The sequence below is a fragment of the Stenella coeruleoalba genome, assembly GCF_951394435.1.
Source record: "Stenella coeruleoalba genome assembly, chromosome: 19".
Lineage (NCBI taxonomy): Eukaryota > Metazoa > Chordata > Mammalia > Artiodactyla > Delphinidae > Stenella > Stenella coeruleoalba.
This window is the reverse complement of record NC_137165.1, coordinates 43,248,665-43,265,001: the sequence shown is the minus strand read 5'-3', so window position 1 is coordinate 43,265,001 and position 16,337 is coordinate 43,248,665. Positions and strand designations below refer to the sequence as shown.

The 16,337-nt window shown below is 61.1% G+C and overlaps 1 protein-coding gene across 8 annotated transcripts; it reads left to right on the top strand.

Annotated features, from left to right (window-relative positions):
• The first annotated feature begins 577 nt into the window (after window positions 1-577).
• UBTF (upstream binding transcription factor) lies at window positions 578-15,430 on the top strand. Of its 8 annotated transcripts, none has more exons than XM_079904912.1 (21): window positions 578-1,070; window positions 4,040-4,164; window positions 5,667-5,842; window positions 6,402-6,485; window positions 6,583-6,738; window positions 9,113-9,177; window positions 9,439-9,559; window positions 9,942-10,052; window positions 10,395-10,528; window positions 10,683-10,824; window positions 11,104-11,145; window positions 11,277-11,390; window positions 11,491-11,646; window positions 12,021-12,155; window positions 12,417-12,527; window positions 12,933-13,021; window positions 13,125-13,314; window positions 14,110-14,157; window positions 14,269-14,340; window positions 14,438-14,581; window positions 14,667-14,940. In XM_079904912.1, exons 2-21 carry the CDS (start codon window positions 4,107-4,109, stop codon window positions 14,790-14,792), a joined length of 2,274 nt encoding a protein of 757 aa, XP_079761038.1. In that variant the 5' UTR covers window positions 578-1,070; window positions 4,040-4,106; the 3' UTR covers window positions 14,793-14,940. The 8 variants fall into 8 exon arrangements, with proteins under 8 accessions (XP_079761038.1, XP_079761036.1, XP_079761035.1 ...); XM_079904910.1 differs by lacking the exon at window positions 578-1,070 and adding an exon at window positions 1,109-1,532; XM_079904909.1 differs by lacking the exon at window positions 578-1,070 and adding an exon at window positions 2,496-2,869.
• Window positions 15,431-16,337: the final 907 nt, after the last annotated feature.

Sequence of the window (16,337 nt, the reverse complement as noted above, 5' to 3'; positions counted from 1 at the left end):
AGCCTTTTTGACAAGCTGATTGCGTGGCGGGGATTGGCTAGTCCGGGCGTGACGCCGGTTAACAACAAAGGTGGAGTTGGAAGAAATTAGATTAAAGGCGAGGGGGCAAAAAAAAAAAAAAAAAAAAAAAATTAAACGGGGAGCAGGCAAGGGACAGGAGGCAGAGACCGAAGGGGAGATGCTCGAAGCGCGGTCTCGCGGCTCCGACTTTGCCCCGGAATCCTCTTCGCCTAAACCAACCAGGATTTTTGCTCTCAACCCGGACTCCGGCCCAGCTACCGAAGCTGGGGTGGGAGGGATGGTTTTGCTTCTTGAGAAATGCCCCCAACTCTCACCCTGACACCCCCTTGCTACGGCCCAGGGGGAGAATTATTTGCTCGGACTCCTCGGACCCTAAACCCGAAGGAGGTGAGGGGCATTGAGAATAGCGTGAGGCTCGCTCTGAAACCCGGAAGGCCCTCGCGGGGCTCCGAGATCGGACGAGGCGGGGTACTCCCCCGGTTTTCCAATGTGTTACAAACCTAAGAGCTTCTTGCTTGCTTTTTTTTTTTTCTTTTTGGTAACACCCCCCCTTTCTATCCCCCCCCCCACTTGGCTCCAGGGTTGCAAAAGCAAAGAGCAATAAAAAAAAAAAAAAAGCGCGCACACACTCAGACACACACCAGTGGCGACAGGGGAGAGTTGGAAAGACGCAGGAGAGAAGCAGGAGGCAGCGGGGAGGGAGCAATGGGACCGGGAAGCCGCAGGTTCCCTCGCAAATCCCCCTCCGTCCCCACGTCGTCTCGCCGGCCGCGGCAGGGGAGCGAGGAGCCGGGCGAGCAGATGGAGGAGTGGAGCTCGCTCTAGGCATCGGGCTTGGCCGGAGAATGGAGGAGCCGCCAAGCGATCGGCTGATTGGAAGAGAAACGCAGAGCGATGGAGGCGGGGGTAGGAGGACGATTTCTCTGCGGGGACTGGCGGCGGCGTATACGCCCGGGTCGGGCGCTGCAGAGCTTGGCTAGCTTTCAACCCGCGCTTGCCGGCTCCAGCCCCGCGCGCCCCCACCCCCAGCCCTCCCGGCGGCTCCGCAGGTGAGTGCGAGCTGGGGGCAAAAAGATCCAAAAGTCTCAACACGCCCGCCCTACCAAAGGAAAAAAAAAAAAAAAAGCATTTTTCCTTTTCTTTTTTTTTTATTTTCGTGCAGCCCCCAGCGCGGTGGGAGGGAAGGGGTGAGGCTAAGCCGCCCGGAGGAGGCGGAGGGGCCAGGCGAGGCCCGGGTGGCCCGGGAGGCGGCGGCGGCGCCGAGGCGGCTCTGACGGGCGAGCGCTCGGAGCGGCGCTGCGCTGCGCCGAGGCGGGCGGGCGGGCGGGCGGAGCGGGGCGGGCGGAGCGCGGCGCGTGGGGCTCGCCATTAGCCGTCGCTCCGCTTCGCCATCTCGGGCTTTGTCTGGCGACTTGCTGCCCCGGCGTCGGCTGCGGCGGAGCTGCGGCTCGGCTCTTCGGCCCGCCGCACCCCTAAGGTGCCCCTGGCCCGCGCTCCCATTCACACGCTCGGTAAGTGAGCCCCGGCGCCGCCGATTTCGGGGGAGAGGGGTTGCTGAGAGTGGTGGCGGCGCCGATCTCCATGCGCCCGGGCAGGCCTGGGGAGCCATGCCGGGCTGGATTGAACCAGCTCCCAGAGAGGCTCCTCCGCCGGAGCCCGTCGCCCCCTCGCCGTTTGCGGGGTTTAAGGAGCAAAGGAGACTTTTTATTTTAATTAGCAAGGAGGATATTTTGTAGGGATAATTTTTTTGAAAGTTTCGTGTGTGTGCTGCTCGGCAGCTAGGCGACCGCGAGGCAGGCGCCGAAGCCTGGCGCCGCGATCGGCGTGCGTGCGCCCCGAGCCGGTGGCTACGCTCTGGGGATAAGGGTGGGCGCGGACCGCCCGCTCAGCGAGGCGGGCGAGGGGAGCGTATGAGGGCTGGAGTGGAAGCCCGAATCTGAGCTGGGAAGACTGGGGAGAGAGCTCCGGAGCAGGGCTGCAGCCGACCCCTGAGCCTCCACGGCCGCCTGGGGGCCCTCCGGGCACCCTCTCTGCGGCCGCACCTCGCGCCCTCCCTCCCGCGCCGGCCGAGCCTGTTAGTTCCCCCGCGGGTCTGGCGAGGTCGCTCTCGGCGCCCGCCCGCCCGCCTGCCTCGGCTCCGAGCCCCGCCGCCATCCGGGCGGCTGCGTGTCTCCCTGCCCCGGCCCCCCCCCCCTCCCCGGCGGCGGCAGCCGCCGCCGCCGCCACCACCACTACCACCACCACCACCACCACCACCACCCCCCTCCCCTCCTTCCTTCCCTCCGCCTCGGCCGCCCGGGTCCCCCCAGCTCCCGCCCCTCCTCCCAGCTGCCCCCCGCGGAGCCCGCCCGGGCAGGCTGTGGGAGGGAGCGGAGCCGGCGAGGCGGGCGGGCTGGCGCTCGCTCCCCGGGGGTCGGTGTGCGCTCTACGGGGAAGGACGCGCTCGCTGCCCCGCTTCTCCCGCCCCCCCTCCCGCTCCTCCTCCTTTCTCCCTCCTCCTCCCCGCTCCGGCGGCGGAGGCTGCGGCGGCGGCGGGGGGTGTGCGAGCTGAGGCCGGGGCCGGCGGGCGGGCGGCGGGCGGGCTGCCTGCAGGCGGAGGGCGCTGTGCTTTGTGCTTTTCGCCGCGAGGAGCAGCAGGCAGCAGCCACAGCCGCCGCCGCCACAGCAGCAGCAGCAGCCGCCGCCCCAGCGCCGCCGCCGCCGCCGCCGCCGCCGCGCCCGGAGGAGGAGCCGCTGCCGCCGCGGGAGGGAGCTGCGGCTGTGCCCGGCCGAGCGGGGGAGGGCGCCGCCGCTCAGAGCCGGGGAGGGAGCCGCCGGAGCGGGAAGCCCGGAGGCCGCGCTGCGCCGGGTAACCGAGGCGGCTGAGGACGCGCGCCGGGGTCGGGGCCGGGCGGCGGGGAGCGAGCCGTGGGTGCGGTGGACACCCGGAGGAGACCCGGGGCGACCTCCGGGCAGGGGACTGGGCGAGAGAGGACCAGGGCACTGGAGAGGACGCCGAGAACCGGGGGAGGGGAGGGCAGGAAGCGAGGCCCGAGCCGAGCCCCGGCCGCAGGCGGAGGAGCCCGCGCTTCTCCGAGCCGGCAGGCGCAGTTCTCTCCGGCCGCCGGAGGGGGCGGCGGGGCCGGTGAGCGCTGCTCCCCCGCCTCCCGGCCGCCGTCCTCCCGCCCTCTCCTTGGCTCGGCTCCCCGGAGGCCGGGGCGGGGGCGCCGGCGGGGCTGGGCCGCAGGCTCGGGGGAGGAGGCGGTGGTTCCCGCCGTGGTCGCGCCTCTGCGCCGGGCTCCTCCGTGAGCGTCGGGGTGGCTGGGCGGTGGCGGCGCCTCTGGCCGGGGTGGGTGGCTCGGGGGCGGGGGGCAGGCCAGGCCGCTTCTCTCCGGCTGCTCGCCCGCCCAGGCGGGCGGGGACGGCGTCGGGAGCCCGAGGGGGAGGGCGGCGGGAATCCGGATCCGGTCCCCGGGGGCGATGCGGCCGCTGCGCTCCGGGGCCGGCGGCGGCTGCGCTGCGTCCGGGTCCCCGCCGGGTTGCGGAGGCGGGGGGAACCGGCCGGGGGGGAGCGGGAGGAGGAGACTACAGCGCGTGCCCGCTTCCGCGGCCGCGCGCGCCCTTTACCCGCCCTTCCTCCTCCCCCGCCCTGCAGCCTGGGGCCTCCCCGGGGCGGGGCGCACAGAAGAGGAGGAGTTTTTTTTTTTTTTTTTTTTTTTTTTTTTGGCCGGGGTGGGGGAAGGAGGGCGGAGGGCGGGTGCTATAGCTGCACGCGGGAGCTGGGAGCAGTCTCTCGCGTGGGCAGGGGAGGGCGCACGCCGAGGAGCGGGGCTGTAGGGGCTGGGGGGCGGGGGGTGCGTGGTTAGGAGGTAGAGGAGGAGCGCACTCCCACCCCCACCAACTCATTAAGCCTCCTAGAGTCTTGGCTGGGTTTCTCTGAGAGTGTGGGCTTATGTTCCCCTCCCCTTTGGGGGAGGGAGGGATAGACAGTCCCCCACCTCTCAGCCCGCCTGAATGGGGACTGGTGTCTCTTCTAAAGGGTGAGGTGGCTTTGACCCCGGCTTGCCTGGCCAGCACGACCGAGGAGGTGGCTGGACGGCTGGAGAATGAACGGAGAAGCCGACTGCCCCACAGACCTGGAAATGGCCGCCCCCAAAGGCCAAGGTAGGAGCCCCGACCTTCAGGGCTCTTTAACTTAAATCCTCTTTTCTCACGTAGGTCTGCAAGGCCCACTCCCCTTCTAAAGGTTTTCTCCAGTCTGCATTCTCTGAAATGATACGGGAGAGAGCGGCTTGAGTGTCAAACATCCCTTACACTGGGGGTTTGGCTAAACCCAAATTATTTGGCCTTGAACCTATAAACTGTATTTTTCACACTCCATTACCCCCACGTCAGAGGAGGAGAAGGAGGCATATGCAAGTCTTCCTTCTGGGGTTCCCAGTCAGCTCTAGTGTGTCCCCAACAGTGTTCTGGAACGGGAGGGAAGATGAGGAATGTGAAGGAAGGGGGAGATGAGAGGGATTGGGGAGGCTTTTCAGGTTCTTTATTGTTATGAAGAGGACAGTTTTTGGTGAGGCAGGTTGGAGAGAAAGGGTGTTTTGATGGCTTGAGGCCTCAAAGATAAATAACTACACCCTACCCCACCCAGTGGGGATCCAGTGTGTAGGGTGGCAGGGGGTAGGATGAATCTGAGCATCTGGCAATGCCTGTGGGACATTGAGAAGAGAGAGGATTATGGGTTCATGTGACCCATCTGTGGAAACCCTGGCCCAGGTTACCAGATGTAAATACAAGAGCCCTTTTGACTCCTAGCCTTGGATAGCTGTCCTCCCAGCTTACTTTCCAGGGTAGCCACCCTCCAGAGAGGCCTCACTGGAGCTACCTTTCAGTGGCTGGAAATAGCTGGTCCAGACTCCGTTTTCTGCCTGCATGGGGAGTTGGGCTGAGAAGACAACTCAGAATTCTAGGGGAGGGAGCAGAGGGGCGGTGTCTCCCTGGAGCAGGGCCCTGGGAGCGTTTGCCCACCTGCCTGCCTTGCCTCACAGCTGCTCTATATGGTTCTACCATTGGTTTACTTACCCCAAATTCTCCTTTGGTCCTCTTTGAGAGGAGGGGTAGGATGGTGGAATACTCACGCCTCTAACGCTAGTTTCTAGCTCTGCTGGAGAGAAACAACAGCACGGGTTCTCCTTACTGCCCACACCCCCTCCTCCGTCTGCACATTTAGGGTAGCCACCTAGAACTTGGATTGAATTTAGCTTCACGTTTAGATGTGTTGCCTCCCTCCTTCCCTTCCTTCTCCGATAAGCTAGCTGTTCTCCAGCAGTGTCCCAAATCACTGTAGCGTCCTTTCCCCCCACTTCGCTACAGTAAACTGTAACTCGTGTCAGGCTGGCGTGTTAGAAATGATAATAGCTTTGAAGTAAGCCAGACTGGAGTCCAGGTCTGGGTTTCTAGGCCTGATGCTGTCTGGACTGGAGTCCCCACTCTAATCCGTATGGCCATGGCTTTTCCTTAAGGCCAGGCCATGTCTTGTGTATGCCTTCAGATGGGAAATACTCAGGGTCTGGGATGCTCTGGGAAGGAAGGGTTGAGTGCTTAAGGACTGGGGAGCAGATGGGGGCTGGCATGAGCTAGGCATGATGGCTTTTCTCACCCTTCCCCAGACCGCTGGTCCCAGGAAGACATGCTGACTTTGCTGGAATGCATGAAGAACAACCTTCCATCCAATGACAGCTCCAAGTTCAAAACCACCGAGTCACATATGGACTGGGAAAAAGTAGCATTTAAAGACTTTTCTGGAGACATGTGCAAGCTCAAATGGGTGGAGATTTCTAACGAGGTAACGGATCCCCCCCACATGCTTCCTGACACATTCAAACACACATCTACACTTACCCTTGCCTCAATCTTCCTGGTGGAGGAGATGGAACAGAAGTCTATAAACAGGAAGGAAAGAGACTAGGCAAGGTGCTCTTGTGGTCGCCCTTGTGCATTTCGGGAGGTGGCACGGTTGACAGCACTGGCCAAGACTTCTCAGTTCTGCCACTTTCTAGCTGTGTGGCCTTGAATACTTACCGTCTTAGAGCGTCTGTTGCCTGAGCTGTTTGAATGAGGTGCTGACATGAACAACCATTTCGAGGTCAGGCGGTCGCCTTGTTGCTGTCCTGTGCTGTGTACTGACTGCCTGGGCCTCTGTAGTAAGCACAGACCAGTGCCTGGGTGTCTGCCTGGGTGTCAGGGCTGCCTGAGTTGTGTCACTGTCGGCCCCTGCCCTCCTCCTTTGATAACTTCAGTCTAGTGGAAAGTAAAAAAGGCCCGTTGGGAAACAAGGCTTCGTTCCTGGGTGGTGTCCCCCTCTTCGGAACTTCCCCTTCCACTCACCTCCCTTCTTCCTCCAGGTGAGGAAGTTCCGTACGTTGACAGAATTGATCCTCGATGCTCAGGAACACGTTAAAAACCCTTACAAAGGCAAAAAACTCAAGGTGAGTTTCCAGGAGAAGGAGCACAAAGGTTTGGAGAGGCAAGGTCCAAAGAACGGCCAGTGTCTCACCTTGACCATGTCCTTGTCCCTCCTTCCAGAAACACCCGGACTTCCCAAAGAAGCCCCTGACCCCTTATTTCCGCTTTTTCATGGAGAAGCGGGCCAAGTACGCAAAACTCCACCCCGAGATGAGCAACCTGGACCTGACCAAGATTCTGTCCAAGAAATACAAAGAGCTGCCGGAGAAGAAGAAGGTGGGGGGAGGGGGACCAAGGTGCGGGGAGGGAAGAGGCCGGGAGCAGCTGATATGGTGTAGGTCATCTGTTGGGGGTGGTGAGGGCTTAGACCAAGGGACCTGGCATCAGGGGCATGGGTGGGTCAGCTGAGCAGGGTAGGGCCTTGGGCAGCCACACCTGATCACCCTCTCCCAGGCCCACATGCTGTCCGGCGTGGGCACTGCTGCAGGTGTAACCCTGACGGAGGCAGGCAAAACCCGTAGTGTTCTTTCACACACACGTCCTCACTGTTAGGCCTGCAGAGCTGTTCACTTCTGCTATTTCCCCACATGGTCTCGTTTGATGCTTGTAGAGGTAACCCCGGGAGACTGGGTTCTCCTGATTTTGTGGGCAATGAACGGGGGTGCAGGAGGGTATCGTGTCCCAGGACTCCGGTTTAGTGTTCAGGTTCCCTGCCTAGTGCTTTTCCCACTGCCACGTCCACAGGTTACATGGGCGGGCTTCCCCTTGCACACATTGTCCCTCGTGGCCTCACGCTCTCCCAGACCCTCAAGCCCGTTAACCTTGGGCAGGGGCTGCCCAGCCTCCCAGGCAGGGGTGGACACAGCACAGTGAGATCATGCGGTACCTTGCAGAGGTAGACAGCAAAGCACTGCAGCTGGGACACGAGTGAGGTGGGGTGGGGAGAGAGACCCACACACAGAGGAGATGCTACGTGGCGAGATGGAGTCAGGGAGAGATGCTGGCAAGGGGCAGCAGGAGAGACAAGAGGGCACATTTATTTGCTGGGAGAGGACACAGAGTTGCAGGCAGCCAGCTCCCGGGAGGGCACCAGCGCTGGGAGTAGCCCTCTTCCTGGTCTGCACACCCTGGCTTCGGGCTCACGTGGCCTGTTCTGTACCCAGAAAAGGAGCTAGCTTGGCTGGGCAGATCCGGCTGTCTGCAACTACTGCTTGAGCCAAGCCGGAGTATGAATCGCTGGAGCTATTCTTGACCCCTACGATGGGGCCGTCACAGGACTGACTGTACACATAACACCGAGACATTTCCACAGGGTGGGAGGGAGAGGCAGAGGGTCTCAGGTTCAGGGAGGGATAGAAGAAACTCCGTGGTAGAGTGGACAGAGTGCCGGCCCAGGGGACACAGGCCTTGAGCCTGTTCTCCTGGCTACCGCTGAATCGCTGTGTATGTGCCCTTCGGTAAGTTACTTCAGTCCTTCCGGCCTGGTCTTGATCTGAGGTGTGGAGAGTGAGCCTGGTCTGGGTGGTGCCTTCCGGCTGTCAAAGCTGCTGTCTTGTGTGAGGAGGGCTGCGACGGGCTGAGCAGGCTGGGTTCTGCTCCCGGTTTTCTGCGGGAACCTTGGAGGGAGGTGGAGCTGCCTCGCTTCTTGCGCCTGATGAGAGGCAGGGGTTGCGCTCAATCAGTTTGAGACCCTGGCCTCCTCCAGTGCTAACTCATTTGTGAATCTGGGAAGAAGAGGGATAAAGGAAAGATGGACATTGAGTGGGAGCCAGGACAGGATGTAGATGAGGAAGGGAAAGAGACAGGCTGGAAAGGAAGTCAGAGTGAGGGGTGTGGAGAGGCAGGAAGGATACCGGGCTGGAGGTGGGATGGTGGGAAGGGAGGACCAGGCTGATAGAAGCTGGTGCAGGCGAAGGAAGGGAAGCCAAACAGCAAAGGAGAATGACGGGGCTGGGGGAGGGAGGGCTCAAGGAGCCAAAGAGCCAGGAGCCTGGAAGAAGGGATCAGAGGCAGGGAAGGTGGCAATGACTGAGGAAGGGGGTGGGGGTGGGGATGGTGTCAGGATCGCCAAGGACAGCCAGGGACCCAAAGGTAGCAGATGGGGGGAAAGAATCCAGATACAGGAATTCACTCTGGGTTCCCTTCAATGCGATCTCCCTTTGGAGCAGGACTCAGCCTGCCACTTGCCCTGTGGGCCACCTCTGAGGGGGCAGATTACTATTAGCTGCCCCAGACACGGGAGGAGAGCGCGACAGGAGCAAGGCCTACATCTTCTCCTGACTCTCCCTGGGAGTGTCCTGGCGTTGGGGAAGGGCAGAGGGGTAGTGTTGTGGGGAGTCCCAGCCCTGTCGCTGCTTACTGTGTGACTGGATAATGCCATGTCCCCTTCCTGGGACTCTTGCCCTTTCTTAAAGGGAGGGGATAGGATGTAGGATGTGTTCTGGGAGACCCCTGTGGCTCCCGCTGTCTGGGCTACGGTTGAGTTCCCCATCCTCAGCCCGCTGGAAGGCAGACCGCCATCCCTTTCCTGCTCGTGACATCCTCTGTATACATCACCAACTGGGAGGCAGAATAGCTAGCAAGGAGGACTTAGTGGGTTTTGTAGCTCAGGCCTTGGGTTGTGGATGACCCCGTCACCTCCTCCCCCCAGATGAAATATATTCAGGACTTCCAGAGGGAGAAACAGGAGTTTGAGCGAAACCTCGCCCGATTCAGGTAAGGCAGTGGAGCCCAGAGGAGGGCCACAGGGTGCTGGGTGCGGCAGGAGAGGGTAGCCATGGCCAGAACCTGGCACTTGAGGCACGGAAGAGGGATGGGTCACCTGTAGACCCTAATGGCTTAGGCTCAAGGGGAGGGACCGGAGCTGATAGGCCAGCTGATAGGCCAAGGAGCCTGGGTGGGTGGGGCAGCTAGCTTGGGTCTGCCCTGGCAGGATCCCCTCCCCGCATTGACTGTTGCTCCCCGTGCCCTGGCTAGGGAGGATCACCCAGACCTAATCCAGAACGCCAAGAAGTCGGACATCCCTGAGAAGCCCAAAACCCCCCAGCAGCTGTGGTACACCCACGAGAAGAAGGTGTACCTCAAAGTGCGGCCAGACGTGAGTGTCCGGCCAGGGGGTGGCAGGGAGGGCGCACGGTAGTGGCAAGGGGGAGCCGCGCCAGATCGGCCGGGCACGGTGCAGGGGAGCAGGAGAGGAGGCCCCTCCCCAGGGGTGGGCTGCATGGACAGGGCCTGGGCCAGCTGGCGTGCGAGTGTGTGCATGTGTGCGTGTGTGAGCCTGTCCCTTTGCACCCAGGCGGGACCCCCCGCCCCACCCCACCCCACCCCCGCCGCCTCTCTGCCTTCCCCTCCTGGCCTGTGGGGGACACTCTCGTGACCTCCTGTGGCCTGAGGGGGCGGGGGCCTCTGTGTCCCCCTCCCCTGCCCCTCCCCCCTTGCCCCTGGCTGCCTGTGTGTGTCTGACGGCTTTTGGTTTGCAGGCCACTACGAAGGAGGTGAAGGACTCCCTGGGGAAGCAGTGGTCTCAGCTCTCGGACAAAAAGAGGCTGAAATGGATTCATAAGGCCCTGGAGCAGCGGAAGGAGTACGAGGTTAGGCTTCCGCTGCGCTCCTCCCCGCCCGGCTCTTCACGAGCCTCTGCCCTCTGACTCTGCGGCCTCCGCACTCTGCGGCAGGCGGTCTCTCCCCGTCCTACCGCTGAGGGAGGGGCCTTCGGGCCCCTCACCTCTGCCCCTACCTTCCCCGCCCCGCCCCCCCCATGAGATCTCAGGCTAGGGCAGGGCAGGGCACCACGTCTCGGGTGACACAGCAGACACGCGGCCACCCCCCAGCTTTGCTCCCTGCCTCCCCTTCCCAGCGGCTCTCCCCCACCCCCCCGGCCCCAGCTAACCCCACACCCCGTTGCCCTCCATCCCCCCCGCCTCACTCTGCAGGAGATTATGCGTGACTATATCCAGAAGCACCCCGAGCTCAACATCAGTGAGGAGGGCATCACCAAGTCCACCCTCACCAAGGCCGAACGCCAGCTCAAGGACAAGTTTGACGGGCGACCCACCAAGCCACCTCCGTGAGCGCTGCCCTGGGCTGGGTGGGCGAGTGGGCAACTAGGGAGCCGGGCTGGGGAAGGGCCTCAGCCCAGGCTCTGGAAGTGAGGGGGCTGCCGCCCTGGGCCTCCCAGGTCGCTCACAGGGCCGCTCCTCCCTTGCTGCCGGTTGTGACAGGAACAGCTACTCGCTGTACTGCGCAGAGCTGATGGCCAACATGAAGGACGTGCCCAGCACAGAGCGCATGGTGCTGTGCAGCCAGCAGTGGAAGCTGCTGTCCCAGAAGGAGAAGGACGCCTACCACAAGAAGTGCGACCAGGTGAGCTGTGGCAGGGGCCAGCGCTGGAGAGGGAGGACTCCTGGAGGACCCTGGGGTTTTGAAGCATGAGGTCTGACCCCTGGGCACCTGCTTCAGACATGGTGTTGTGCTAGGTTTAGCATCTGGGCTGATCCAGGCAGATTCTCGGGCCTCGCGCTTGCCATCTATGGAGGGAGACTAGGCCCTGTCCAGGCTCTGGAAGGTCTGCTGAGGGCTACTGTTTGTCCCCCTCCCGTGAGGCTGCCCCCGTACTGACCCCGACTCCCCTTCCTTCCCCAGAAAAAGAAAGATTATGAGGTGGAACTGCTCCGTTTTCTAGAGGTGAGTGTTCCTTTCGGGAGGGCAGCGGGCAGAGAGAGGCCGGGGAATTGGTGAGCAGCGCCCTTAAGACAACCAGGAAGCAGCCTGGGGACCAGACATTCAGCCCCATGGTGCCCCTTCTCCCCAAGCAGAGCCTGCCTGAGGAGGAACAGCAGCGGGTCCTGGGGGAGGAGAAGATGTTGAACATCAACAAGAAGCAAGCCACCAGCCCAGCCTCCAAGAAGCCCTCCCAGGAAGGGGGCAAGGTGGGCAGGGGGCACGACCAAGCAGGTCCTGGGGGAGGGGGGGAGGCAGGGCTCCCCGTGAGCACCCCGTGGACCCCGACCCTCTTTGCACATCTACAAGGGTGGCTCGGAGAAGCCCAAGAGGCCCGTGTCAGCCATGTTCATCTTCTCGGAAGAAAAGCGGCGGCAGCTGCAGGAAGAGCGGCCTGAGCTTTCAGAGAGCGAGCTGACCCGCCTGCTGGCCCGCATGTGGAACGACCTGTCAGAGAAGAAAAAGGTCAGGCTTGCAAGACCAGAGGGGCTGCTGGGCAGAGTCTGGGCTGCTTCTCCCCTGGGGGCTAGCCGTACTTCCTCACCCCGCCCCAGGTGTGTGTGGGGTGTGAGCCGCAAGGGTGCCTGGGCGCAGATGGTGGGGCTGGGAACCCAGCGAGCCGGAAGGCGGGAAGCTGTCAGCTGTGGGCTGTAGCTCCCTGGGGAGCAGGGCCGCTGGGAGGCTTGTGCCCCAGGCCGGAGACATCTGCACTGGCCCACGCCTCTGCTCACCCCACCCTTGCCGGTGGCGGTGGCGGCGAGAGCCTTCAACTGCTGGACGAGCCACGTGCGCCCCCTGGGGGTGGCCGGAAGGCTGACGCCTCTGCCGCCCCTCCGCAGGCCAAGTACAAGGCCCGGGAGGCCGCACTGAAGGCCCAGTCAGAGAGGAAGCCGGGCAAGCTGCCAGAGTCGCCCAAAAGAGCCGAGGAGATCTGGCAACAGAGTGTCATCGGCGACTACCTGGCCCGCTTCAAGGTGGCAGGCAGTGGGAAAGGGGTTGTTCGGGGTGTTTTCTTTTCTTTCTTTTCTTTTTCTTTCTTTTGGCGGGGGGGGGGGGGGTGTGTGTGTGTTGTTTTTCTGCTTTTTCCATTTTCTTTTTCTTTCTTTTTTTTTTCTGGGTAAGTAGTTGCTTTATTATTAATTTCATAGGAAAGGGGTTGTTCTGCCACCGCCCATGCAGACCCGCTCCAGCCCTAGGTGACCCTTCCCACAGCTGACACCCCTGTCTGTCCCCAGAACGACCGGGAGAAGGCCTTGAAAGCCATGGAGATGACTTGGAACAACATGGAAAAGAAGGAGAAACTAATGTGGATCAAGAAGGCGGCCGAAGACCAAAAGCGATACGAGGTAGAAAGAGGGCTTCTGGTTAGCGCGGTGGGGCAGGATGGAGCTGGGGCACCTCTCTCCACTTAAAACTCAGGAGCACCCTCCTGGGTGGGCGGCTTTCCTCACTGCGTGGGACTTGGAGCCAGAAGTCCCGGCTTGGGTTGTGTGACCCTAAGTAAGTCTCTTAACTTCCTCGTGTGAGCCTCAGTGACGCACCACTGAAACGAGGGCAGTGATGCTAGTCGTGTGAGTGCAGTCATGAAAGCACTTTCAGACGGCAGTGCCGGTCTGACACAGGTGTGAGTTGTTAGGAAGTTGCTCCTTGGCTGTGCCTCAGTTTCTCCTCCTTCCTGGTACACCAAAGGAGAGTCAGATGGCATGGGGCAGGCGGGAGGGTGAGTGTGACCTTTCCGGGTGTCCCCATAGAGAGAGCTGAGTGAGAGGCGGGCGCCCCCGGCTGCTGCAAACTCATCCAAGAAGATGAAGTTCCAGGGAGAACCCAAGAAGCCTCCCATGTGAGTCCGGGGGCTGGAGTTCACCCTAGGGATGGGGAGGGTCAGGGCAGGACTTCCGCTTGGTTGGTCTCCTGACCTTCCCTGCAACACCCCCGCCTCCCAGGAACGGTTACCAGAAGTTCTCCCAGGAGCTTCTGTCCAATGGGCAGCTGAACCACCTGCCACTGAAGGAGCGCATGGTGGAGATTGGCAGCCGCTGGCAGCGCATCTCCCAGAGCCAGAAGGAGCACTACAAAAAGCAGGCCGAGGAGCAGCAGAAGCAGTACAAAGTGCACCTGGACCTCTGGGTCAAGGTGAGAGGCCCGGGGGACCCTAGGAAGGAAGACGGAAGCATCGTGGTGGCTGGTCTGCATTCATGATTTCATTCAGTGTCCCAGCAGTCTTTCAGGGTAATGATTACTATCAAAGATAAGGGAACCAAGGCTCAGAGAGGTTAAGTAACTTAGCCAAGGTCACACAGCTAGTGAGTGGGACAATCCAAATCAGACTGCCTTTTCCTCCCTCCAGCTGGGACCAGGGGACCTCTCCTAGACTCTGGCTCAGCCCCTAGCCTCTGAGCTTCCTTTCTGTGCCTTGCTTGAGCAGTCAGATCTGTAAAGTGGGGAGAGTCACTGGTGTCCTCCCCGGCCACCCAGGCAGGTTGGCCAAGGACCCAGGAAATTAGCAGGGTTTAAGTGTTTCAGAAGTCTGGTGAGCCCCACTGCATTGGCAGTGGCTCTGGACTTGGCTTCTGGGGAGGAGTGATGCAGCCAGGCTATGGAAGTCATCGTGAGGGGCTTCTCTGAGCTGAGGAAGACCCTGAATCTGGCGCCTCCATTTGGGTAGAGTAACAGGACAGACGTGAAAACCAACAGTCCTAGGACAGGGTAGCTTAGAAAAGGCTTCAGGGCATCTTAAGCAGAAACACTGAGCTGTGTTCTCAGGTCCCTGGGGTTCTCTGCAGAGACCCAAGGTATGGGGAGACTGGGATGGGCGAAGGTGGGATGGTGGGCAGTGCTCAGCCCACTGCCTGGCACTTGGCCAGCATGCTCAGTCAGCAGTGGTTTGGGTCATGTTCCAACCCTCACCTCCTTCTCTGTCTCCCCCAGAGTCTGTCTCCCCAGGACCGTGCAGCATATAAAGAGTACATCTCGAATGTGAGTCTGGGAGCGGGCTGGTGTTGGGATAAGGAGGGAACTTGGGCGGGGCGGTGGGTGTTTAGAACTCACGGCTGCTCCCTTTGCCCACGTCCCCATCCTCTCCTACAGAAACGTAAGAGCATGACCAAGCTGCGAGGCCCGAACCCCAAGTCCAGCCGGACGACCCTGCAGTCTAAGTCGGTAAGGAGCCCCTCTCAGAAGCGGGACCGGGAGCGGGGGGTCCGCGGTGCCCGGAGTGGTGTGGCAGGGACCACTGATGCGCTTCCGTCCCTCCAAGGAGTCTGAGGATGACGATGAAGAGGATGAAGAGGAGGAGGAGGAGGAGGAGGAGGAGGAAGATGATGAGAACGGGGACTCCTCTGAGGACGGGGGGGACTCCTCCGAATCCAGCAGCGAGGATGAGAGCGAGGATGGGGATGAGGTGGGATGGACGGGGCCCAGTGGGAGGGGAGAGTGGGGCCCCGCCAGGACGGCCACCTGGTGACTGCACACTCCTTGCCTCGCAGAACGAGGAGGACGACGACGACGAGGACGACGACGAGGACGACGACGAGGATGAGGACAACGAGTCCGAGGGCAGCAGCTCCAGCTCCTCCTCCTCGGGGGACTCCTCGGACTCTGACTCCAACTGAGGCTCAGCCCCACCCGGGGCTCCCCTCCCCGACTGACCACCTTTGTTTCTCCCCCATGTTCTGTCCCCTGCCCCTTGGCCTCCCCCACTTTCTTTCTTTCCTTTTTTTTTTTTTTTTTAAAAAAAAAAACAAAATACGGTGGGGGGAGGCACTGGAGGCGCCCAGGCCAGAACTCTTCGGCCTCAGAGACATCAGCCCTGGGGGGCCCTCCAGGGAGCACAACCATCAGACTGAGCCACCACTGGACCGGCCCAGCCCACCCCCCTCTGCACTTGCGGTTCCGGCATGGACAATGGACCTGGGAGTGGGATGGGGGGGTGGGCCCCAAAGAGTTCAGTGAGGCCCCCTACACCTGCAGCCCAACCCAAGGGAGGGTGGAAGCTTGGGAAAGACCCCTTTCTTTCCAGAGGGGCTTGCAGCCTGGACCCCTACGTTGGAACTGGAGGCAGGGAACATGGGAGAGGAGGGGCGGGCGCCTATGGGAAAATAGGCACTGCCCCATGGCCCTCTCCTGCCCCCTGCGGGAAGGAGCTGCCTGGACCCACTCACGGCGGGGAGGGGGCAGAAGTGTTTTTTATATATGTGTATATATTTTTTTTTTTTAAGCTCTGAGCTGTCAACGAGACGTTTCCTACCGACCTCGGCTGCCGTCTCTGTTGTCATTTCTGGGAGAGGGAGGGTTTAGGGGGTAGGTTTGGGACTTTTTTAAAACGGTCTTGATGCGTATGGAAAAGCGTATGTGCGCGTGTGTGTGTGCGTGCGTGTGCGTGTGCGGCCTATACGTAGCATGGGTGCACCTGTGGGTGTGCAAAGGCACATGTGCATTTGTGCGTGTAAGAGAGAAGGGGGCGCCCACCTCAGTGTGTGAAACTGGTAAAAGGGTTGGTGAGGGCCAGGGAGACGTTGATCCTGGTGGGGATGGGCCGGGGTGGCCCCTTTCTCCATATCTTCTGCTTTGCTTGATCTCTAATTCAATTTGGGGGGGTGTACTGAAGCCACTCTGATGTTTCCTGTACTGGTTTCCCTCTGGCAGGGTCATTGGAGCTACTGCTAGTCTCCAGTACCCAGCAGGACTGTGGGGAGGGGGAACGGACCAGGTGAAGCTTAAAGCTTTGATTTGGTGGGAAAGGCCCCTGCAGCTCATCTGAGGGGTCACCCAGCCACCCTGGGCCCTGAACCTGGCCTTCAAGAAATGTGTTGGAAGCTCTTAACTTACACATCCCTCCTGTCTTTCCCCCTGCATCTCCTGCAGCTGCCCCACGCCTGTTTCCTTTGATTTCTCAGGTGTGCTCCCTTCCCCGCCCCACCTCCCCAAATCCACAGCTTTGGGAAGAGGTCTGCAAAAGCTGCTTTTGCAAGCTGTCCTCCTAAGCCTTCCCAGCCATCCCCCTCGTTTTGGTACCTGATTCCCAGATTCTTCATAAGCCAAGCCACCTTGCCTCTGTGGGTTTAATTTTTGTTGGTTTGTTTTTTATTAAATTTTGGCTTCTCTCTTTTTAAAAAAAAACAATCACATCAGTGACCTATTTAATTGGGGCTTTGTGC

Coding starts and splice junctions, on each gene's coding strand:
- UBTF (XM_079904914.1), top strand. CDS start 4,107: ATGAACGGAGAAGCCGACTGCCCCACAGACCTGGAAATGGCCGCCCCC. Junction 10,529..10,682: donor CGACCCACCAAGCCACCTCC/GTGAGCGCTGCC, acceptor CGGTTGTGACAG/GAACAGCTACTCGCTGTACT. Junction 11,647..12,020: donor ACCTGTCAGAGAAGAAAAAG/GTCAGGCTTGCA, acceptor GCCCCTCCGCAG/GCCAAGTACAAGGCCCGGGA.